The sequence below is a fragment of the Protopterus annectens genome, chromosome 1.part1 (assembly GCF_019279795.1).
Source record: "Protopterus annectens isolate FY-2018-M chromosome 1.part1, PAN1.0, whole genome shotgun sequence".
Classification (NCBI taxonomy): Eukaryota; Metazoa; Chordata; order Ceratodontiformes; family Protopteridae; genus Protopterus; species Protopterus annectens.
The window spans coordinates 578,944,972-578,970,049 of record NC_056726.1 but is presented as its reverse complement, the minus strand read 5'-3'; the positions used below and the strand labels follow the sequence as shown (position 1 = coordinate 578,970,049).

At 40.7% G+C, this 25,078-nt stretch overlaps 1 protein-coding gene across 2 annotated transcripts in view; it reads left to right on the top strand.

Moving 5' to 3' along the window:
* The window catches only part of NNT (nicotinamide nucleotide transhydrogenase), a 1,308,245-nt gene that overhangs the window by 1,103,409 nt on the left and 179,758 nt on the right, over positions 1-25,078 (top strand). For both annotated transcript variants that reach the window (XM_044076912.1, XM_044076918.1), the window contains exon 19: positions 16,712-16,793. In XM_044076912.1, the coding sequence (XP_043932847.1) occupies positions 16,712-16,793 (82 nt within the window). The remainder of the gene's footprint in view (positions 1-16,711; positions 16,794-25,078) is intronic.

Here is a 25,078-nt window from a genome sequence, read left to right as displayed (position 1 = left end):
CTCAGCCGCCATTATTAACCTTTCGTCTTTTTGTTTCAATTCACCCCTTGTTAACCATTCCTGTGTCAATTTTTGGTCAACATGAGCTTGTTTCAGGAGATCTCTGTGCTTGCCCGTAAATGAGTGGATTTTACACATTTTTTCTTCTCATTATTGGCCTTCTTGTGTTTCTCAGCACGTTCAATTGTTGTCTGATTTTTGCCTACTAGCGGCTTGATTTCCATTCCCACGTCACAGCAAAATGCTTCTGATAAACTTTGTAAGAATGTCATCTTAGACTTTTCCTCATGTTTTAAAACTTTCCCTATGTTTGGATCTGATGAGGTCAGTAGATATGTATGCAGTCACACAATTGCAGGTGTATGCATGTAGTCAGTTTTTAGGAGGTCCGTACTTCCTTCAGGGTGAGGAATGTATAGTCTTGGTATTCATTGATTTTTATATATCATTATCATTTCATAAGTGTGAAGTATTTTTCTTGTTTTTCTGTCCAACTGACATTTTTGATGCCAGTCGATCACTCCAAAACTAGAAGGTAAAGCAGGAAGAACAAACTGATTTATACATGGACTTTATGCCTAGATGTCAAGGCATTATTGTTTTGAGTCTGGTTTACTTTCTGTAATGTATTTCTTTCATCTATGTTAATATGTCTGTCCTCTATTAAATCAAACATGTCTTCACTTAAATCATTTTCTTTTGGATTGATAGTGTCTTCTTTGTGCTCTGTTTCTGGTGAATAATCTTCAGAAATTTCCAGAAAATCTTTCTGTGACATATTCTCAACAGATGCACCCTGCATCATATGCAGCTCCTTCATATGAGAACCCTTTGGCCCATCATTCCACAACATTACCCGAGTCAGAGTTGCTACTGTTCCCTGCTCCTTCCCTTGCTGTGCAGCTTCAACTGGACTTTCATACCGCTCTTCTACAGAAGGCTCCAGAGCATCATTGTGTTGCAAATCTGATTCATATGCCTCCTGCTCCACCTGCTACTCCTTAATCTGGGGACTTGTAAGTCCATCATGCTGAAACATTGACTGTGCTGGATTCTCCTTACTAAATCCATCACTTTGCTGGTAATCTAGTAGTTCAATTTGTATTTTTTTAACTTCTTCAAAAATCCTGTTTTCTACATTCCCCTTTGTTTTCTTGTTTTTTTGTACTATGAAATGTTCCGTGTTCAGATGCCTTTGCCTGTGTTTCTCTCCAAATATTGTTGCAGCTGTTTTTCTGTATCAATTAGCTTGGCCTTTTCCTTAATATTACACCATGCCATGCCCATGTTTCTTTTTTTTTTAAATATATACTGTTCAAAAAATCTCTGGATTTAGTTTTTTATTTTCAAACATCCGCTGTAGCTTCTTTTCCAGGCAGCTCAAAGTTCCATTGTCTGTGTAATGTTTTCCATGAACCTGTTGTTAGTGAATACAAACTTCCCTTTGAAGTTTTTCTTGTGCAAGTATTTCTTTAATTTCTCTCTTAATCTTTCTAGATATTTCCTATCTGGAAATTCTGGACGTTTTGTATAATAATATCAATACATAATTTCTTTCTTATCCTCAGTAGTCCATTTTGTCATCTTTATGGCTGTTTTTCCTGTCAGTTTTTATGGGCTACTACTTCCTTCTACAGCATGGATGCATCTTCCCCCTGAGCCTGGTCTAACCCTGTTGTATGAATGTTTCAGTGACCTGAGGATTCTGCACTGTCTTTTTTTCTAGTCCTGGCACCAGTGTGTACTGTGTACCAGAACTGGGCACTTTTTTTATCCTGGGACCTGTGCTTCCAATTGCCTTTTTTATTTTTAATCTACCTTTCCCCATGATATGTGCTGTATAAAATACAATGTATATATCAGTGTTGTCTTGGTGAGATTTTGTAAAAACAGGGCCCACCACGTGAAAGTACTCACTAAGACTTGAGGATGAATTCAGCTCCTGCAGTACTACTGTCGTTTTCTTGCTGATTTTGTTTCTCCATTCATATCTGCTGTTAGGTATAGCAGATGCTACTGTACCAGTGAATCTACATGGGCCCCCTCCTTATCGGTTACAGATCCCCTGTGCTGTCGTCCTGTGTTTGAACAGCTCTTCTATTCAACCTTGACTGTTGGAGTTCCATGTTAGCCAAGTAAGCATATACTTGTTAGTTGGAAAGTGTTGAGTCTTTAATGTTAAGATGAACTGAAGTGCTCAGGAGCCAGTTGCTGTTAGTTAGCAAGCGCCGTGATGATATGTGCTAAGAATGTGTTTTTTATTTACACTCCTATTCATAACTCCCACGTTTTTGACATATAGACCTCTGCTACCCAGTTCAATTCCACTTGTTTTTCCTTTCCCCTCTCTTGATGAACAGACTTATGTAAATCTGTCCTTTCAGCTGAAAGTTTTCTTGATTTAACAAACATGCCTACACAACAAACCCGACAGTCAGTTGTAAAACATATTTTGATCCCAACATTTCAATATGCTATAGACTCTGTTAAATACTCTTTAGTGCTACAAATAGTACTTAATAAAATATGATGGTTAATGGTACTAGTCTACATCATTTAGAAAGGCTCAGTGGTTTCTTTCTGATAGTGCTACACTAAATGTAGTACTGTAATGTTTAAACCACTCAGATTGGACAGCTGCTTTTCTGTGACCTATTGACTTACTCTTCCTGATCACAAAGTCTGTTCTCACTGATCCTAATACCCAGCAGGTATTATTTTATAAAGACCCCAGTGCCTTGTGATCTCTCCGCTGTGTGTGTTTCTAAAACCTGTACTGCTATTTAGAGTAAACTTCCAAGTATCAGAGATAGTTTACCAGAACCCCTGACTATTGCCCAGGCAACCTGAGTTTCATTAGCAGCTTGTGTGCCTGATGGAACTAGGAGAGAGTATGGGAGTGAATGGCCAATGCTGGCTTGGGTATCCTAGGGTGGAGGGAAATGTCTCTGGCTTGCTGCTTGGGTAAACTCGAGAGATAGCACATGTTTCACACCTGGAGCATAAGCCTGTCAAGCACACTCTGCCAGTCTGCATGTACACTGTCTGGGGAAGTCATCATGTGGAAGCATGTTTCCCACAGCAAGGCAGTATTTCTGGTGATTGTAGAAGCCACTGCAGGGATGGAGATGCTCCAAAGGAGGAAGGAGGCTGCTTTAGTTATTTTGGAAGTTGGTCCTCCCCCCTACCCTCTAACTTTCACTGTAGGAGGAATTAATGAGTTGATTAAGCACTCCAGGCAGGAGCGACTGTATCTTAAGACTTTCTTCGAACCTGAGGATGCCTGGCTGTTGCACCTAGTGAAACAAATTAAGTTGTGTAAAGGTAGTGGAGACATCTGGTAGATACATTAAAAGAGCAACAAAAAATAGTTTCTCCAGTTACAAGTATGATTCATTTAAATTTATGTAAATATCTGTCTCATGCTGCCCTTTGGAGTTGTAGTAACAATAGCAATTCCAAAGCTCTTACTTTTTAGCTACTCCTTTAACTGATGAGAAAAAGACTCTGGTATATTGTTGATTTTTCTTATCTTTCTGTCCATCATTTCTCCAGCTTTGTAAACATAAATCTAATGTTGATTTACTCAGCCATCTTATCTTGTCTTCTCACTCTCCATGTACTCCATTTGTTTTCATTTTCCATCTGTACTACACAGCAGTATTTTTTTAGTGTTGACTACAAGTGCTCGTGTGCTAAGTAGCCCGATCTCCCATTTCTTTGTAGCCTTTCTCAGACCTGACCCTATAAAATTATATAGCCCTACCAGAACTTAAACTAACCCAAAAACTCCCACCCAGTTCCCAGCCTGACTCTTTGCTCCCTTACCGTAAACCTCCACTCTCTCTCCCCAACCTTAAATTCCCCAATTGCTCCCTAAACCTAAAACACTAACCCCCTAGACTTAAATTTCCCAAATGTATCCAAACCCTAAAACTCCCTTCCTGTTCCATAACCCTAAAATTCCCTCATCACTTCCTAACCATAAAACTCCCTTCTCACTTCCTAACCTTTAAGCGTAAAATCCTGCTCCCTCCCCATGGTTGCTTGCCTGAACTCATATTCAAGCTCGAGTGTGAATAACACCCCACAAGAGGTATATGATGCTAGACAGTGTTTTTCGAGTGTGTGGGACACGAGCATCTGTAGTCAGCCCCTTTTTTAATAATATTTTATTTGCATTTGTTTACCAGAAAAGTCTGGCTGGGCTAGTACTGCCTTTTTAGCAGATGCCCATGGATAAAAGCTTCACAACAGTGTAAGTACAAAATGTATATAGTAAAATCTTTCACATGAGAATATAAACTCATTCAGACCTTCTATAAGTTTACAAAACTGGAGAAATGATAAAACATTAAATAGAATAGGCATGGAGATAAAAGTTCTCCAGCAGTGTAATACAAAATGTATACTAAAAACATTTACAAGAGAAGAGAATGCAAGAAACCTAGAGAAGCTTGCACTTTACGACATTCTATACATATCATTAAACATATAAAAAATGAATACTGAAAAAATAGAGAAGAGAGTATAAAACATATATAAATTTGGTCTTTGAAGGAGGTCTTTCACAGAGTTGGAGAAGACCTGGAGAGTTTGGAAATTGAGAAGAAACTAAAACAGAGGAAAAAAGTCACACAGAAAAAACAATCGGTAAAAATTAAATGAAAACTCCAGCCAAGCTAGAACTTCCACTGAGTGACCTCTCAAACCTCTTGTATCAGAGGCACATGGGATGTATGCAAATGACCCTTTGAACATCAGGTGTTTCAGATGTATGGAAGTTCTAGCTTGGCTGAAATTGAGAAGAAAAAGAAAGTATTTACAAAAGGAGGACTATTTACATTGTATAAGAGTTGCTTCATTGAAGAATACAGTAATTGTTCCAGCTATGGAGTGTGATCGCTGAGTTTAGCATAGAAAATAAATAATAATATTGTTTGAGAAGTGGTGGCATTAAGGTGGAATTATCACTAGGTTGGGATCTACATCAACAGAGCTGTGAATCCAGCAGGAATGATTTTAGTCTAGAATTATTGATGCATTGAAATGAGAAAGGTATTCCAAATTTTAACATTACAGTTTGAGTAAATGAAGGAGTATATCAGTGGAGTTAGGGTTTTTAAGGTTGAACATCTGTCAGGCAACTGCAGAACTGTATCTGCAAGTTTTTGCTGGCAGTAATTGAAGTGAATTTGGGAATTCAAGCCAGTTACGTTGCCTGCTTTCAGTCTTGTGGTGGGTTCTGTTGATGTTTTGTGATAGACATGGTTATATTATACCACTGTTCAAGTTTTATGAGCTGGGATGACTTAGCTTTGTGAAAATATGAGTGGTGCAGAAGAGACTAGATAATAAGGCAGATGTGGATTTATGACTGCAGTTCTTCTACTAGACCAAACCCTAAGTTTTTAAGGTCGACCAGAAGGGGATGTCATTTGGACAGCCAGCATGGCAAGTTTGAAATTTTTCTATTTTTTTTTCCCTCCGTGGCCCAAGCTGTGTGCTACCACCCTGGTGTTGGGGAGAAGCAGGCAGTGGGCTGTCTGCAGAGGATACCCTCTCATTTTCACAAGAGGCATTCTCTCCAGTCGGACCGGTCTTACCATGTGTTGCATGAGCGATTATTTCTGCAGTCAACACTTAGAAAATATCACCACCCTATGTGTCCTCAAACACCTGCACATCTGTACACCCCTTCACTCTTCCCCCTTCTTGGTTGACTTCTCCAGTGTTGTCACTGCTAATTGAACCACAGTCTTTTGGGTTGCAGCCAGGACTTCATCCATCTGCAATGAAGCCAACAGCTAAGTTACATTTTAATAAGTCCTGCTGATGTTTTCATTACTTTATATATATATATATATATATATATATATATATATATATATATATATATATATATAAAATCTATTTTGTAAAATACCACAGTATTGTTTTTATAACCATAATCTTTTGTCTCCTGTATTTTTGACCATCAAACTCATTTACTACGGTAGATTGGCCTTTTTTCTTCCATCTCATGGATGTTCATCTGATTGTAATGTAACAGTCAACAGTGAAACCATCAGCCATTTAGGTTTTGGGTATTTTGGTCCCTTATCCCACTCCCTGATAGCTCGATGTGTATGCTGTCAAGAAAGAAGTTGCATGGACACGAGTAAACACAAAAATGCAAATGTTTGAGACAGTTTCTTGGTGCACAAGGATGAAGAGATGTAGCCATGGCTGTGGCCCACAGGATGACTGTAGGGGGTTTGAAGGAACAGGTGAAGTGAAGAGTAGTTCCATTAATTTGGCAACTTCATTAATCTGGCACTAGTGCTACACATTGCTTGACTGGACAAAACTCATGTCCTGGTTCTTGTGCTGCTATGACTGCCCTCCACTTGGTGTCAGTATTGAAACTGATCAAAACACCCACCCCAAGTATGGAAAATCTGTTACTCCTGTTGTATTTTTTCCTACTACTCCCTCCCTCACACACATCATTATATGGGCCATAGTTGTGGCTGCATCCTCTGGCACAGATGTTTGTGTTTATTGATGTCCATGCAAGTACTGTTCTCTTCTGAATGGATGTGTTGGCCTCTGTTCCGGTTATGACTGAAAACTAAAATTCAGCTAGGCCACTTAGTCCACTTAATATAAACAAGATTTCATACATTTTAGGCTTGTACTGTGACTGTCTCTCCTTACAAATGAAGGTAATCTTTTCAAATATCACAGATAGTGAGGGCTACTGTACTGCACATGTGTTCACTAGTGAGTGTTGTGGAAATTAAAGTAGTCTGAATCCTGTAGTGGTATTTGATGGTAAAGCAAGGTTTAGGATCCCTCTATATTTACAGACTCTTTAACAAAAGTGTCTTGTACATTAGTTCTGGATGCTTGGTTGGTGGGGGAGCTGGGCATTGAACCTTCACTTTGTACTGATGTCTGTTACAGTTGCATATACCACACACAGGGTGTTACTGGGTATTTGTAGAGGCCATGGGGGAAAATGCTTCCTTGGCAGCAGGGTACCTTGATGTCATCATAGGCCCCGAACATTGTCAGGGTAAGCCTGGGGAAGGTTGGGTTGGTTCATTAGACCAGATAAATGAAGAGCGGCACTGAGAGCACCAGCTGCTCAATTGTGTGGGGACAAAAATGTTGTTGGCTGCCCTCTTACACCAAATAGTGGTTTTCAATCACCACAGGCCAGTGAGTTCACAACATAGCTAACTGTTCTTGATAAGATTACAGAAGGGAATTCCATCAGTACCCAAAAACCAACAGCACCTAGAAGAGCCTGTCCTGCCAGAAATATTGACCCAAGGTACCATAGAGAAGACTACTAAGTGTTGTTTCTGTTACCAAGAAAGGGATGGTTTCTAGAGATCCATTACAGATCTGTCAAAACTAAACAGATACCTAAAAATCCTGAAATTCAGAATGCTGACCCTGCATTCCTCCTTTTTCAACCTTTAAACATGCCTGGTTAAAGTTGACATCAAAGACGGGTAGTTTCATATACCAATTTTCAAAGGACACGGACAGTCCATGAAATTTGATAGGAAGCTGCATTACCAATTTACCACCATGCCCTTGTGTTTATCTACTGCTGTCAAAGTATTATAAATGTGTGGCACATTGTTGGGCACAGTCATGGCCAAGGGCATCCATATTTATTCCTACACAGATGGCTATCTGTGCCAAAATCCTCTAAAAGAGATGCAAAATGCCATAGATTATACCCGACAATGTCTAAATAGTGGGTTTTGCTGTCACCCAGCTGAAGTTCAGTTTATGCATATTATATATTCAGAAGAATGTATTCCTAGGAGGCAGTCCTAGACACAAGTCCCTGTAAGGCCTTTCTCACTAGTAGAAGAGGTTGAAACTCATGTCTTTTTTCAAAAGAGTGGCAGATTTACCATAGGATCATAGGAGGTTACTAGGCTAGCGACCCTGAGGTCATTTCAAGCCTAGCCATTTCATCCGAATGTAATACCAATGATACTCTAGTCACTCCCCAGGATTGTATTTAGTAATGGCTGCCCATGTCAAAGAGGGTTGTGGGGACTATCCCCAGCAAGAATTTATGGTGCCCCTCCCATTCATCTAGTTTCGTTTTGAAGAGTGTCATAGAGGTGCTGCACTTCTCATGAATTGGCAGTCTATTCCAAAGATGCAGAAGTCGCTGGTAAACATATCTGTTCCTCCAGCATGTCCTATTCAAGTCGCAGGCCATATTTAGGTCCCCGGAACGGGTGGCTCTAGTTCTGTATGATTTATGGTTGTGCAGCAAATTCATTAGGTTTGGGTCGGAGATTGCTCTGTAAGCCCGGCATAAGTCTCCCCTAAGAAGTCTATACGTTACTGAGTATAGTGACAGGGACTTGAGTCAGTCAGTGTAAGGCAAGTGCTGGAGTCCCTTGATGATTGTTAGAAACCTCTGATGTCTCTCCAGTTTCTGTGGGTGCTTTGTATGGTACATGCCAAAAGGGGGATTTTACTCAGTTATGGGCCTGATTAGTGACTAGTATAGAGGGGTTAAAATCTCCTTTGCTATAGAGGTGATGCCTTTGCTAATCAAGTGTGCTATGTAGAAAGCATTCCTTACTACAGTAGATACATGGTGGTCAAAGTTAAGGTTGCAGTCTACTTGTGATCCCAGATCCCTTACCACTTTGTAGGTACATAGGTATTGTTAATTTGATAATGTGAAGGGACATTATTTTACCAAAGGGAATGATTATGCATTTCTTTGCATTTTGTTTGAGACCATGACTAAGACACCACTGCCAGATAGCCCTTTGAAGGTTTGTAGTCCATATGGTGGCAGCCATCCTAGCAATTCCTCTAACTGGATTAGATGTGAGAAAACAGCAGTGGTTGTGAAGAACACTTGGGACCAGAAGTAAGAATCTTTGCAGAAATTCATACTTGTATTACCTTTTGTAGAAATAGTGTTTGGCTAATGAGTGAATGAGATTCATAGAAAACAGGGGATGTCCTTCAAGCAGTCTGCACACAACCATACTGATCACAGGTGCATCAGACCAGGGCTGTGGAGCCACACCTTAGACCTCGAGGTACAGGGAAGATGAAACTTTCAGCAAAGAAGACTGTACATAAGTGTAAATGAAATGCTTAGACTTGTATATGCTTTAACAGCATCCATGACAGTCTGGGTGGAAGAGGTACGAATGGTGATTCTGGACAACAGTACAGCGATGCAGTAAATTATCAGGGGAACTTAATGCTGCCACCTGGGCAGGTTAGAAATGCAGACCCAGGGATCAGGCATTGCTGAACAGTTTGCTGTGGTCTCCTACATCTCTGCGCAGGAGAACTCCATTGCAGAGCAATTAAGAGGAACCTCTGCAGACTTGCAGTGAGGATACTGCAAAGAGAAATTTACACAGACCTTCCCACACAGATTATGTATCTTCGTGGCAGACTCTTTCTACTCCACTCAACAGGCAACAAAATTTGGCACCAGAGTACCTCATAGGGAAGCTTGGTTAGTTGATGCCTTCTTTCTGAATTGGATTGGTCTGTTTCTTTGTGCATTTTCTTCATTTCCCTTGCTCACCATGGTCATTCAGAAGAGCAAGAAGGAGAGGCCAGGAACAACAGTAATTGCTTCTTTCTGGCCCAGGCAGGACTTGTTCTATCTCTAACAGCTGGCAATAGAGAAACTTTTACTGTTGTAATAGTATGCAAACCTTATGCAATGCAGAAGATTCTGTTCCACATACCAGCCTGTCCATGCTGAGATAATGTGTCCCTAGTCATCCTTAATTCTTTTATTTAATTTCCTACTGCATGGTTAAATCTCTCTAAAGAATTAGTGCAGTAATACAAGGTCTGATTTTATGTCTGCAGACTGTTAAGGGCTGGGGGGCAGAGTGAGTTGCAGTCCTCAAGTGATGTTCAATGGATATATAGTTTCAACAAGATTACAGAACAGCCAGCTGCAGGCTGCAGAACATTAAAAAAAAAAAAAAAAAAAAGTGCACACAGATTCCTAGTTACTATGAATAAACTTGCAAAGATCAACCAGCAACTGGCAGACCGTACTGAGAAAAACACACAAAGGTATAGAAGATTGAAGGTGTAGTATCCTTGCACTCCAGTCAGTGGCAGGAGTTATCTGGAGCTCCAAGATTAAAAAAACAGGATGACTGAGAGAGGTTTTTTTTTTATTATTTTTTTGACACTATTATTGTAATATAACTTAATACATAGACAAACGTATATAGAAATATATATATATATATATATATATATATATATACACACACACACACACACACATATATATATATATATATATTTAAAATCAACACGTTAGTTAACGTGTTCTCAGTTACAAGCATAATTACAAACATAATACATCATATATATATATATATATATATATATATATATCTATATTCTTTAATACACTTATCAATCCAGCATTACATAAATTGATCAATTCCTTCCTTCACTTAAGCCTCACTCTTTTTCTCTACATGTATTGTTTCCACAATTTTAATTTTTTTCTGTGTAATTTGCTCCTGTCCTTTTCTGAAGATCCCATTTCCATTTCTTTTGTCTCTGTTACAATATTCACTACTTCAAATATAGTTGGTTTAGACTTTGGACTGAGAGGGAAGCTTTGGTGAAAACCTTAGTGTTGAAATGTTAGAATCTTGAGGATTATACTCGCAGGAAAAAAACTTGAGATTTTTGGCATTCCTTAGTAGGTGGAAATAAGAGAGTCTGGCCCTTGGATTCGAAATAAAATGGTTTGATATTCAGCCAGTATTGGTGGGACTTGCCACCTGCAATATGAAATAGCGTTAGAATGGTCATGTGGTCCCACTGGAGAACAGTTAACTAGGACCAAGATTTACTACAAAGCTATGGGAAAGCATAGGATGGCATTTCTACAGGTGATACATTTAGATAAAGTTGAAGTTTCATATGCCTTTTTTAGCACTGTTTAAGCTAATGAATCCAGAAAGAACTATATCTTACTTAGAGCCTTTGAGTGAAATTGCTTTTGACTGAACATGCTACTCTAGCCACTGGAAGAGAACCCAATCCCTTCTGCTTCAGCAAGAGCATAAGAGCATGATGGATACCTGGAACCCTTTCCTGTTTTTTCAAAACAGGGTAAAACTATGGGATAAATTCTCCTTATCACCACACAGTCTGCAGCTAGTAGAAGCAGCTCACTCATTTGAGCAATCACCACTAAATGATGTAGTTTTTGAGACATATTTAGATATGTTTGAAGGGGTCTGCTGGAATCCAGTTTGGATAACAAGCGAGCTTTCAAGAAATCCTCAAAACTGCCAGTTTGGACATTATGAAACTATTTTTTCTTTACAGTTCAAGTATATGTTTATATTTTGATCTTCAAGATTATTGTGGTACCAATCAATGGTGGAGCTGCTGGATGTGGCATGATTCTGTAGCACAAGATATCTCTTTATTTAAGCTGGTTATTAATGGACACTGGAACTGATGGACTTGCCATTAAAAGCATTTTTGTTTCCACGGTAACGACAACTATGGCTCGCTCAAGCACCCCCTCTGACCCTAATTCTTTGCTCCCAAGTGTTTTTCCAGATCTCATTGCCACCATTGAGAGCTTGAGATGATTTTCTGTTGACTTTAGAGAGAGAAATATATTTTCAGTATATTTTTATTTTATCAGGACAAGGTAGCACTGAGCTTTAGTTCTATGAACTTTTGTGATTTTCTGACACTGCTTTTATAACCAAGACTTTTCCCCACTAACTCCTTCCACATCCCCAGCAATTTAAAAAAAAATAGTTGACCTGCCTTTTGTCAGTATTCTTAATAGCAGGATAATCCTACTATTAACTTTTGCTGATTTAGTGTGTCTGTTAGAAGTTATTGACTTAAAAATGGAAAAGGATTTTTGAAGCCATTTGCTTTTAAATATGTAGACAGTGCAGCCATAAGATCCCTGCCCAAGTTCCTCATGAGATTGTGCTTTGAGATAATGCATATTAACTCTGACTGTAGTTGTGTAAATATTTCAACTCAGGGGCCGTCCTTGATTGACAAAACAAACTTTTTTTAAGGGCCTCCTTAAGTGTGAGTAGCCTAGAGAGAGAAAAATAAATTGAAAGAGAGAGAAAGATAAGGAGTAGGTCAAGGCTAGCACCAATGACTGCTTGTCATAAAAATAGAAAAGAAAAATGAAAACTTGACACCAAAACATCCAGCTTGGGGGAGCATTTTCCAAGTGAAGGTTCTGAGATTAGTGGCTACTACTACACTTCTCTCAGACCTTCCACCGTGGATTACTCCTTCCAGATCTGCTTCCCCATTACAACAAGATTCTTTAGGACCTATGGACTCCATTCTTAGGAGAATAGAGGAAAGCTTCACATTGGAGCGGGAGTTTTACCTCTTACTTTCCTCATCTCCCACATCAACTGCATCCTTTCATTCTTCTGCATCCCCTGGGAACCGCCACAGCTGGATTAAGACACATGATGTTGGTGTTTGTGAAGGCTGAACTTTACTTTGCGTCCTCTTGTCCTCTGTTGGTCTAGGGGTGCAAGAGAAGAGCCCCAGGTCCTTTCATTACTGTTCCTACCCTGGGTCTAGTTTCAGGACAGGAGTATCAGAATCAGTGAGAGATCCTGTGCCAATGTTCTCAGCATTCAGGTATATACTTTCTTTGGTGTTAATGCCATTTTGTGCCAGTGGAGATGTTGGCTCTATCGTTACCTGCACTGAACCCCATCCCCACACCAGGCCTACAAGATTGGAGATGTGCCAGCTGACAACCCTAGCCCCTTCTTTTTCTGTTTTTTTTTTTGTCAGCATGGATGCTCCCAGAATTTGAACTTTCAGTGCTGAAGTCCTCCCTGGCTACGTTAGCGCAGGGGTGTTCTTGTCTGAGGTTAATGTTGATGGTCGTCCACTGGCATCAACATTGTTGTGGTTGGCAGCCGTAGCTTCAGCCCTGGTTACTACAGCAGAACGTTCAGTACAGAGAAAATCAGATATGATCTTGCTGCATGATGTAACACCTGTTTCCCCCAGTGCCATCCCTAGACAGTGTTGACTCAGAGCCTTTAAATCACTCGTTGATTTTTTTTCCCCACACAACAGAGGACCGTACAGACACCAATGTTTGAGTTTTGGGCTGTCTTCTCCACAAGCGAGCTCGGACAAGTCTTCTGTGAAGCAGCCAAGGAAGAGCGTGCAAAAGTAAGCACCTATCCCCAGACGTTGGTCTTGATAATAGGGAGGATTTCCTTAATCCCTTCCTGAAGACACCACATTTGGTGAAACCCTAGAAATTGAGAGAGAGAGGATGATGGCTGAGCAATCCCACCTCCACTGAGAAAGGATGGGTAAGGCCAATGTACAACCAAATGGGATAGGTTATTTTGAGCACAGAAAGGAAAATTGGCTAGGTTGAAAATGGACTGCAAGGGCAACTAGCCTAGTACTTACCTATGAACCTGTGTGATTAAGTGCACATTTTCAGAGATTGTCCTGCTGTAATTACATGGGAGGATGTTCAAGACTTTTTGCATCAGATATAGCCTGGAAGAGTGAGGGTTGATAACTCTGTGATGATTTCAGAATATAGTTGGAGAGTTTGGATAAGAGCAGAGGTCAAACTATTAGATATTATGTCTAAAAAATAACTATTACTAGAATATGGAAGAGTACTGCCCCCCCCCCCCCAACCATCTTAGACTTAGTTTTGTTGATGAGTGAGTTTTGTAATCAAGAGCTCCTGATAAACTTAAACCTGAAGAAAGGCTTAGGCATAAATTGCAACCATGGATAGCACAGTTTAGTTTGCAATTTAGGGGAAAATCATTTTCATAAAAAGTCAGATGGTGTTATGATGGCACTGTGGGATCCCAGCCATTAAGAAAGCCTGAAAAGTAATCTTCTATGTTATACTTGAGTAATGTAGGAATTTCAACTTAAAACTTTTGTATAATGCCAAGAACCAGCCAAATAAATTATGTAAAATAAATGTATTAGTAAAACTACATGATTGATCCACATTAAGCACTTCTGTCTTAAATTTTTTGTAAATCTACACACTTGTCTTGATCCATAATAAGCACTTTTGTCTTTTAATCAAGTCTGATTGTATGACAGAAGTACATTCTGTTGATCATTTATTTTATATTTTTAACCTGGTCCTTAATGTTATATAGAACTTTTAAACTGATATTTGTATTATTTAATCATCCTACCAGGTTTTTGCACAGATTTTTTGTATTGATTTTAATGTAGGAATTTTGCTGAATATAAACCTTTATTCAAACAGGTTGGGCCAGCTATTCTAGATGTTAGGTATGTTGTCTTTATTGTTATTTTTATCATTACTGTGATTTCTGTAGTATAATATTGTTAATATGGATATGATTTTTTTACAACTCCTAGACCCCAGCTTTTCATCAAATGTACCATCTAAACTTGTTAACAACAGACATTGTTCACTTGTGATACATTTTCTTTAATGGTTTCTTAGAGAAAGTTTGTGCTGTACTTTTTGAGCACTTCGGATATATGTGACATTTCCTTTGTGTAAAACTTGACCTGTGTTAACAATTGGCTGTATATGGTAAGAGGTTATTAATGTCTACTTCTCTTCATTTAATTGCTTCATTTTATGGATGCTTGTTTTATGATTATAAGGCTGCTTCCGTTAGTTTTTTTTTTGCTGTAAAAAAATCATGAGGTAAACTAGGAGACCAATACCAGCAAGTCATACCTAACAAAATTGAATACATGTACTCCGAGCTTTTTGCCACTGACTTACCATGCCCATCAGTGAAGGTGCACCTTCTATCCATTTCTTCTTGTCTGCCGTTATAACCCCCCCGCAAAGACACACACACACACACACACACACACACACACACACACCCAGACCACCTGTCATACAGTTCTGAAGGGCATCCTTCACTTCATAACGCTCACGTGTTCCTTGGCTGTAGTCTGGAATTCTTTAACATTTTTCAGGAAAAGCTAACAACACTGCCATCAAATCAGTGTGGTTTCTGCAACCTTGAAATTTGTGTCTTGGAAAATGGCTTTTTTAATGCAGTCATGTCAGCCAGGAGAGTCTCAGAGTTCCAGGCGTTTACACTTTGTAAAGGGCGTTTCCGTATATTTCATAAGAATATAGTGACCGAATGTACCAACCACATAAGTATGCCCAAAATCATTACTGAACTGACCCTGAACAAAGTCACCTGGCTATCCATGGTTTTTACATTCACCTTGTAACTGCACTCATTGGACATTCAATTGAGATATTACCTGGACAAAACAAAGGGTGTTATAAAGGAGGAGTAACTGTTTGCAGACTTTGCAGAAAGCAGAAAATGATTATTTGTCTTTAGACAGACTTCCTGATTAGAGGGTCAACCCTTAATAATTTTTCATTAAGTTTTGACTGCAGCAGTGATCCACTTCACGAACATAGCACATTTGTAAAACCAGCTTACCATAACAGTAGATCTGCATCGGGGTGGGGGTGGGGGGTTTGAATTCCATCCCACTATTCCCTGTAATTTTTGTGGGAAGTTAGGGCCAGAGTGCATTCCCATGCCCCCTCCCCTTTCATTTGATAACTTTATTTCCTCTCCTATGCTTTTTCATTGCTCAGGTCATTGTATTAGGTAGAGAACCTGCGAAATAACACTGTGTGATTTTTGTCTAGCCATCTTGACACATAACTAAGGAACCAAATAAGTCAAAATGTGAGCACACCAACCAAGCTGAGCAGAGACAAATAAAGCGTTATCTTCCAAAACTTGATTTTTAATGGCTTTATTGTAGAAGGATGAGCACTTTCACAAGACTACCACTTCTTCAGATCCAAATAAAACTGACAGCTGAACAAGGGGTGGATTCTGCCGACAAATCCCCATGCACCCTTGGGTATAGTAAAATAGTAAATAAATAATAAACGCCTGTAAGAAAGAAGGAATTTGGAATAAGGAAGTTAAAATGTAAAAAAATATGTGAATAGTTAGATTTTATGTAGTAAATATCTTTGAATAGACTGTCAGTGAATGGGAATATGAAATGTAAGCGTATGATGAAAGACTGCAAAATAAATCGGTGTGGTGCAGATGACGACTAAGTATATTTTTATCTAGTGTAGAAGGATAAAATGGTGTTGAGAAAGGGATTATAAAATATGTAAAACAATATTAATATGGATGCAATGTATGACGTTATAAGGTGGAATTAGAAGGTAGAGAAAATAGGTTGAGAAGATGTCAGAAGATTTTGTATAATTGGGATTTACGCAAAACCATTAAAAAGTTAAGATTTTACTTCTGGCAAAAGTGTGGGGGTTGAAGATGTGTTATCTTTTCAATATTCTAAAATTTTAAGAACATGTATATATTTACAGATATGTGCATGTATGTATGTGTAAATATGTATATATGTTAATAAGGCATGCAGTTAATGATTTTATGCAATTAACCCAATAAGGTATGTTATTTTGCATTCATGTGAGCCACTGCTCTCTCAGGTGGATGGGATCTCTTTTGGAGAATATTGTATGGTAGGATGCATGTGCTGCAACTTGTCAGTGAACAGGTGACATGGTATTTGAGAATGTTAACAAAATCAGTTAAAGTAAAAAGAAAGAAAAAATGGTTATATGCCCAGCAATAATTGTACTTTTTTTCAGGTTATGGTTTATGTGCAGCAAAAGCACAGTACCCCATTGCAGATCTAGTAAAGATGCTAACTGAACAAGGCAAGAAAGTCAGGTACGTACAAGCACGAACTTGCTCAGACCCTCTCTTCCTAAACAAAACTGAAGTCCATTCTGTAGAATAAGCTGCTGTTTGTTTACCAAAGGGATCCAGAAACATAATCCAGTAATTTAGTATAATGTAAATATCTGTTGTGCTTTACCTAAGATACAAAGATTTCATTACCAGGGGGCATCTGCAGCAAGTGGTATGCTAATAATGCTATTATTTCTTGGTCAGTAATCATCTGACTGCTCCTCTGTTTATTTATTTGTTTATTTTATATTTGTTGACTGGTTTTGTCCGACTGGGCTTCAAATGCCCATTTTCAGTGGAGGCCCGAGGAGAAAAGCTCCAACAGAAAATAGAAATTTTACATATTGAATACATATAGAAATACATTCATCAGTACCACAGATTACTGCATTATAGTGCCACACATTACATTCATCAGAACCACACATTATTGCATTACAGTGTTACCCACATTGATGACACAAGTGGGCCTTGGGAATACAGGAAAGCACTTTGCAGTACATGGCTATAAAGTCTGTATGTGTCATACCTATTACAGTTTAATTTTATCACTGTATCTTCTCTTATTTTAATAGTTGTAAGACATGAGTACCAGTATTTTGCATGCTAAAAGCAAGCAAGACATCTGGGAAGTCTAATAACTGCCTGTTAGCATCAGATTCTTGCTGTAGTGTACTGTAGTCCCCTTTTCCATCATTTGATGCATTTGCATGAGATCTAGGCTCTTTTCCACCATTAGCTCGTAAGCAAGGACATCTGCAGTCGCTGGGATCTTTTGAAGCCTGCCTTACTGTCCGCCATCTTACCTAATGTTTTCCCACAGAGTGAAGTTTTATTACTTAATAAGGTAGAAGTATAGTAACTGGGAATAAACACCAAATGGCAGAAAAGAGTTGATTGTGTGGCATGGAATCTGCGGCCCACTTTGGGGAAATTTGTGTGTGTGGGGGTGGTTTTAGCCCTGACTGTTTGTCAGACACCAGCACCCTCCTGACTAATTGCCCCATTTTGTTCCCCCTCACCTGGCTGAGGAACAAATAGGAAGGGCAATCATTTAGATAGCAATCGGGGGAGTTTACATTTTTTTTACTCTCAGGCCCTAACTCAGCACACTTAGCTAGGTGCCAGAAATGAGCATGCAGTGGGCCATCTGCAGAGGAAAGTCCTCTCACTTTTGCAAGGGATGTTCCTCAAAGTGGTCCTGTCCCTCACCTCTGGGCAGGAGTGGTTGTGTCTCTTGTCTCCACCAGCAGGGAGATTGCACCTTGCAGTATGCCTCCTAAGTGTATGCAAACGAGTCCCATCCCGGTAGAGGTGAATAGACCATGTCTGCTCACTCCACCCCTCCCTGTTTCCTCCAATGATAGGGCCACTATTAAATTCTGCTTGCCTGGGCTGCAATACATGTTTTATTCATCTGGGCCACAGACACAGGCAGGGGAATTCCCTTGATTCCAGAGTGGATAAGAAATCCAGACATGACCATTGTTGTGAAAAGTGTCCATAGGTGGAGTACATGACAGGAATAAATATCCATTTAACTTATGGAAAGAGTAATTTAAGCCATATTCCCTTGTACATTATGTCTTAAATTAAAAGATGTTCAGTAATCTCTGAGCATACATTTCCCTCCTAAGCACTGAGATGCTGACGTCTGGTTGTTTTCATTGCCCAGCCTGTGAACACTGTTTCTGAGGAGGGGCATCAAACCTTCAGCCTCTGTCAAGATTGCCACTGAAGCAGGCGCAGGCTACAAAGTGCTCCCTTTGTCACATGAGTTAGTGGCTCAGGGGCTGTTAGTACCTTGGTAGCTGGTGTTCGACCTAACTTCCCAGACTCTTAGTACTTTTTGGTTGGCTCAGGTGTCAGTCTTGGGGTGTATGCCCCTCCATTTGCTTCCCGGGTTGCCTCTCCTTTCATTACTTGTGTAGTTAATGAGGCATTCTTTGACCAGAGCAGGTGTTATTGATTCACTAGTATGATGTAGTTTGCATAATGAAAGCTGAAGAAGGAAGTTAAGAAGAATACTTGTTTTTACCATTGTCCTGCAACATTCTTCATTTGTCAGGCATTGCAGCTTTTTTGAACTTCTTCCAAGAAACCGTGACTTTGTATTCCTCAGCCATCTTTGAATGCAAGAAGTTCATGGAGGATCATGTGTCCAGGTAGCACCAAACATACCATCGGGAAGCCTAACCTTCCATTTAAGGAGTGGCCATCTATGAGGGAAAGAAAAGAATTCCCCTCCATCTTGGATTCCTCAGAATCAAAATTGAACAATGAGGATCTAGAGTATTATGCATGTCTTCCCTAGAGTATGAGACTGACCTTATGGTCACCATTTCATCAGCTACCCCACTGGAAGAATTTTCCTTTGTGAAATGCTTAACCTGATGAGCGAGCCCTTTAAATGGGGTTGTAAAGAGGCTTTGAGTTTCAAAAAGAAATATGTAGTTGGCACACACAGAGTATCCAAGGGATCAGGAGGTCCTTTTGGTATTCCAAGAAGTTTATCATGATGTTCTTCGTTCCACATTGCTGCAGTCCTAACTATTGGGTAGTCCGCTGTCCAATCGGCCCGAATACCAGAGTATATGGCTGACGTCGGTCAGGGCGCATTAGACTGACGTCAGTACGTCAGGGTACTAATGCGCATGACCGACGTCATATCCTCAGTCTTTTTTGCCGCATGGTCCGATGCAGAAGCAGTTTTGCGAGTGCAGGTTGGCGTTCTGAAATTTTCTGAAGTCGGAGTTTCAGACCGAATCAGAGTTGGCTAAGTACCCGTTGGGAACATTTTGGTTTTTTCTTGCCTCAGTATTTAACCGGATGTCAGAAAAAGTGAATAACTGTATTTCTTGTGGGAAACAGATACCTCATAGGGATTACCATACCTTGTGTATACCTTGTTTAGGGCCTGAGCACGACGTTGTTGGATGCCGCTCTTGTGCTAGGTTTAACAAACGCACTATTAAGAGAAGGTTAGACTGTGCCAGGTTAGTGTTTGGGAAGCGTTGTAATTATAAAATGCCGCCGGATGCTCCGACGCCCGCAATCCAAGAAGCGCAAGGACAAAACAGCGAAGCCTAGGGTTGATGAACCGGCAGTCCCGGACGCCGGTTCTTTAGAAGGCTCAGTGGAGCCAGAGGTTTTGCCAGGAGTTTCTTTGGAGTCTCAGGCAGAGACTTTACTGTTACAGGATGTGCCTTCTCAGGAGGTAGGCCAGGCTGAGGGGGCTTCTCAGGTAACTGTTCTTCCCTCTCTTCCCAAGGGAGTTAGAGCCTCTCCTTCTGTTTCCAAAACTTCTTTGAGAGGTAGGCCAAGTTTAGCTTCAGTGGGGGCTTCTCCTAGCACTTCAGGTCCTGTGCCTAAGAAACATATGCTTAAAATGGCAGAAGATTTGATTACTATGATTAGAGGTTCTATGCCCCCTCCTGATAAGAGGCCTAGGGTGGAACCTGAGTTGGATAGTTTTGAACAGTGTTCAGAGGCTTCTGAGTCTTCTGCGGAAGATTTGCAGGAGTATCCTCCTTATTCTGATTCTGATGTGGATGATTCCACTCCTACAGCTTCTCCTCCTGAGGATTTCTCATTTTCAGAGACTCTGCATTCCATGAGGGAGCACTTTAAATGGGAAGGCCAGGATTACTCTGATTCTAGGAAAAGGCTTAGGGAATTCTTGTTTTTACCCCAGCATAGGCCCTTAGCTATACCTCCTGTGTTGAATGTGGTGGAAGATGTTTTTGCAGAGGCTTCCCTGAACCCTGACTCTTTGCCTCCTGCTCCTGTTAAACCTGATAGGTACTATAGGGTGCCTGAAGCTCATAAGTATCTTTTAAGAGTCCTAGGGCAGACCCGAAACTGTTTCTCAGGGACCTAAAGGTGTTAAGGCCTCTGTGGTTAAAAACCCTGTTCCCACTGATAAAGAGGCAAGGGCTTTGGATAGATGGGGAAAGAAAGTGTATACTTCTTCCACTTTAGCCATGAGGGCGTTGAATTGTCAGTTTCACATGCTAAAATATCAAAATTATCTCCTTTCACAACTGAAATCTAAGGTGGATGCTTTGGCGGAAGGTATTGAGTGTAAAGAGTTGCTGGATTTAGTTCATGTGTCTGAACAAGTGGGTAAGCATTCTTTGCAATGTGGTTTTGATGCTGTACAGGCCTCCTCGAGGGTGGCTGCCACTAGTTCTGTTCTTCGCAGGCATGCCTGGTTGAGGGATCAGAATTTAGCTGAGCATGTTAAGACAAGGATTTTGGATGCTCCTTTACAGTCTGATGTGTTGTTTGGTTCGCCTGTGGAAGCAGTTTTAAAGAAAATGGAGGACAAAGCTAAGTCTATGCAAACTGTTAAAGATTTTTTGCAGGTGCAGCCACCAAGTTTAGTAGAAATTGGCCTACTAAGGGATGGACATATCCTGCTTATGATTCCCAGTCTAGGGGTAGGTCTAGACGTGGTAGGGCAGAGCTCAAGGTTCTTTTAGGCCTAGAACAGGGAGTTCACCTGCTCAGACTTCTGGTGAGGGCAGGGGTCAGTCCTTTCGTAAACAGACCCAATGACCTGCCTTTTCAGCTGCCAGTAGATTCTCGCCTGGCAGCTCCTTTGGGAGGAAGACTGTCTCTTTTCAAAGAAAATTGGGATTTAATCACTCAAGACAAATGGGTGTTGGATATCATTCACCACGGTTACAGGTTTTATTTCCATACATTGCCCCCTTTCAAAGGCATGCCAGACGTTCCTCCTCCACAAAGGAAAGAGGCTCACAAGCAAATTTCTCTGTTACTCCAAATAGGGGCCATTCAGCCAGTCCCTGTATCAGAAAGGGGCCTAGGATTTTATTCTCGCCTGTTCCTAGTACCAAAGAAGGGGAACACGTGGAGACCAATTTTGGATTTATCTATCCTCAACACTTATCTGGACATTCCAAAGTTCAAGATGTTGACGTTACAACAGCTTTTACCTCTGCTGGGCAAAGATCACTGGATGGTAACTTTAGATCTCAAGGAAGCTTACCTTCATGTGCCTATAAGACTAAGTTGCAGGAAGTATCTGCGTTTTCGGGCTGGAAATTCTCATTATCAGTTCTCTGCATTGCCCTTTGGCTTATCTACTGCGCCCAGAGTATTCACAAAGGTTCTGGCTCCAGTGATAGCTTACTTCAGGTTAAAAGGAATTCAAATCTATCCTTACTTGGACGACTGCCTGATTCTGGCTCAAGAAAAGGAAGACCTTCTACAGCATCTGGAATATGTTATAGCAGTGCTAAGATGCCTAGGGTATTCTGTGAACGAAATAAAGTCCAGTCTAGTACCCTCTCAAGACATGTGCTTTCTGGGTGTGAGACTGAATACAGCAGCCCAGATGGCCTTTTTAACCCCGGACAAACAAAAGAGTCTATCCCTTTACTTCCATCAACTATCTCATCAGTCCGTGCTGACTGCAAGGACAGTCCTTCAAGCATTAGGGTTCATGGCATCTTGTATTCTGGTGCTTCCCAATGCCAAACTGCATATGAGGAAGCTGCAATGGTATCTCAAAAATGTATGGACACAGCACTGCCAGGATTTGGACACTGTCATTCAAATAATACCTTGCCTTCAAAACGAATTTTTGTGGTGGGCTCAGGAATGTCACCTAAACAAGGGACTCTCTGTGACCCGGCCAGAGGCGAGTCAGATTTTAACGACAGATGCCTCGGACATTGCTTGGGGAGCTCATCTAAATGGAAAGTGGATACAAGACAAGTGGCCTGCCAGACTACAGCATCTACATATCAACATGAAGGAGATGTTAGCAGTCCAGTTTGCATTAATGGCTTTCAAGGAGTTACTTCTTCCAGGGCAGGTGTTGATTCTAACAGACAACACAACTGTCATGTGGTACATCAACAAACAAGGGGAACACATTCTTATCCTCTATGCAGGCAAGCAATGATTTTATGGGAGACTGCGCTCAGCTTGCAACTAACTCTTCAGGCAAGGTTTCTGCCGGGAGCACAGAACTCCTTAGCAGATGTGTTAAGCAGACAAATCATGGATCCCCACGAGTGGAAACTGGATCTTCATGTATTTCAGAAATTGACAGTGTCATGGGGAACTCCAGACATAGATCTGTTCGCTTCTCCACTAAACCACCAGCTGCCAAAGTTTTGCACAAAGGGGTTTCATCACACAGCTTGGAAAGTGGATGCTCTTTCTTTCAGTTGGAAAAATCTTCATGTGTATGCCTTTCCACCTCTGCCTCTTCTTCCAAAGGTGCTCTTAAAGGTCAGACAAGACAAGCCAAGGATGATTTTAATAGCTCCAGATTGGCCTCGCAACACTGGTACCCACTACTAAGGAGTCTGGTAAGGAAGCCTCCATGGCCTTTACCTTTGATTCCACATCTGTTATCTCAGAAGGACGGTCATCTGCTCAATGTCAAGCTTCACTCACTTCATCTAACAGCCTGGCATATTCTGTGTTGAAACACAGCAGGTCTCAACTTCCTCAACAAGTTTTAAATGTGATTATGGAAGCTAGAAGACCTAGTACAAGGAAAGTGTACGCAGAAAAATGGAAGAGGTTTTTATTTTGGAGTACAGCAAAGAATTTGGAGATTTCTGAGCCTAATTTGAATGTGGCTCTTCAATATCTTACTGAGTTATTGGACAAAGGTTTGTCCTTCTCTTCCATTAAGATTCATGCTGCAGCAATTTCAGCTCACTATGATTGTGACCCACCATTGTTTTCGCATCCTTTGTTCAAGCAGTTTCTTAGAGGGGCAAAGAATATAAGACCCCCGTGAGCTCCTACTCCTGCTTGGGATCTCAATTTTGTGTTGGAAAACTTACTCTACAACCTTTTGAGCCTGCGGCTACTGCTGAATTGAAATACTTGTCATGGAAGACTGCTTTTCTGTTGGCTATTACTTCTGCAAGAAGGGTGTCTGAGTTGCAGGCCCTTATGGCAGTAGAGCCCTTTTGATTTTTCATAAGGATAGGGTATCATTACGCACTAATCCTTCCTTTATGCCTAAGGTGGTTTCTAGTGTGGCTTTAAACCAAACTATTCATTTGCCTACTTTTTATGCAGACCCCCAAAATAAAGGGGAAAAGATTTTGCACACTTTAGATGTACATAGGCAATTGCGTTATTATTTAAGCAGGACTAAGGATTTTAGGCAGTCTCAGCAGTTGTTTGTTTCTTTTGCTTTGAGTTCGCAGGGCAAGCCTGTGTCAAAACAAACTATTTCTAGGTGGATTGGGTTTTGCATTGCATTTTGTTATTCCCATCATGGCAAGGAGATTCCAGCTGGGATTAGGCCTCATTCCACTAGGGCTACTGCCACTTCAACAGCATTTCTAAGGGGTGGCAACTAAGGATATTTTGGAGGCAGCTACTTGGAGTTCAGTGCATACTTTCTCTAAGCATTATCACCTTCCTCTCTACTCTAAGTCTAGGGCTGGTTTTGCCACAGCTATTTTGCAAGGCATGTTGTCAGCTCCTGCTTCTTTATGATTTGCCAGCCTCCCTTACCTCTGCTTTGGGATTCTACCCAATAGTTAGGACTGCAGCAATGTGGAACGAAGAACATAGTACAGTTTTGTACCTACCATAAATGTAGATGTTCGAGGATCCACATTGCTGCAGTCCAATTTACCTCCCTCCTTCCCTCTGTGTTTAGGGGTGGTTGTGTAGGTGAGGTTATATGCTGATATTTTTGTATATATTTTTGTATATATTGTACATATTTCTGGTGCAGGTATTTTGGGCCTTGTCTTTTTAGGGTCTTCTGACATCTGGGGCAAGAAAAGACTGAGGATATGACGTCGGTCATGCGCATTAGTACCCTGACGTACTGACGTCAGTCTAATGCGCCCTGACCGACGTCAGCCATATACTCTGGTATTCGGGCCGACTGGACAGCGGACTACCCAATAGTTAGGACTGCAGCAATGTGGATCCTCGAACATCTACATTTATGGTAGGTACAAAACTGTACTTTTTGCAGTTGCAGTAATAACTCACTGGTATTTCCTGATGTTCATCGTGTTTCACTGTTGCAGTCATTACACTTGGGTTATCCTGCTGGCAGGCTACCCGTAGTTGGCCTGAATTCCAAAGTCCTGGTCCGGCGTCAGTTGCTGTCGCCTCTTCCCTGACGTCAGTGCACCAGGGGTATAAAAGATGCAGCCAACGCCATTTTCTCCAATCTTTCTTGCCGTGCGGTGCCCGAAGCAAAAGCAGTTCGCAAGTACCGGTCGGCCGACTCCTGAGATTTT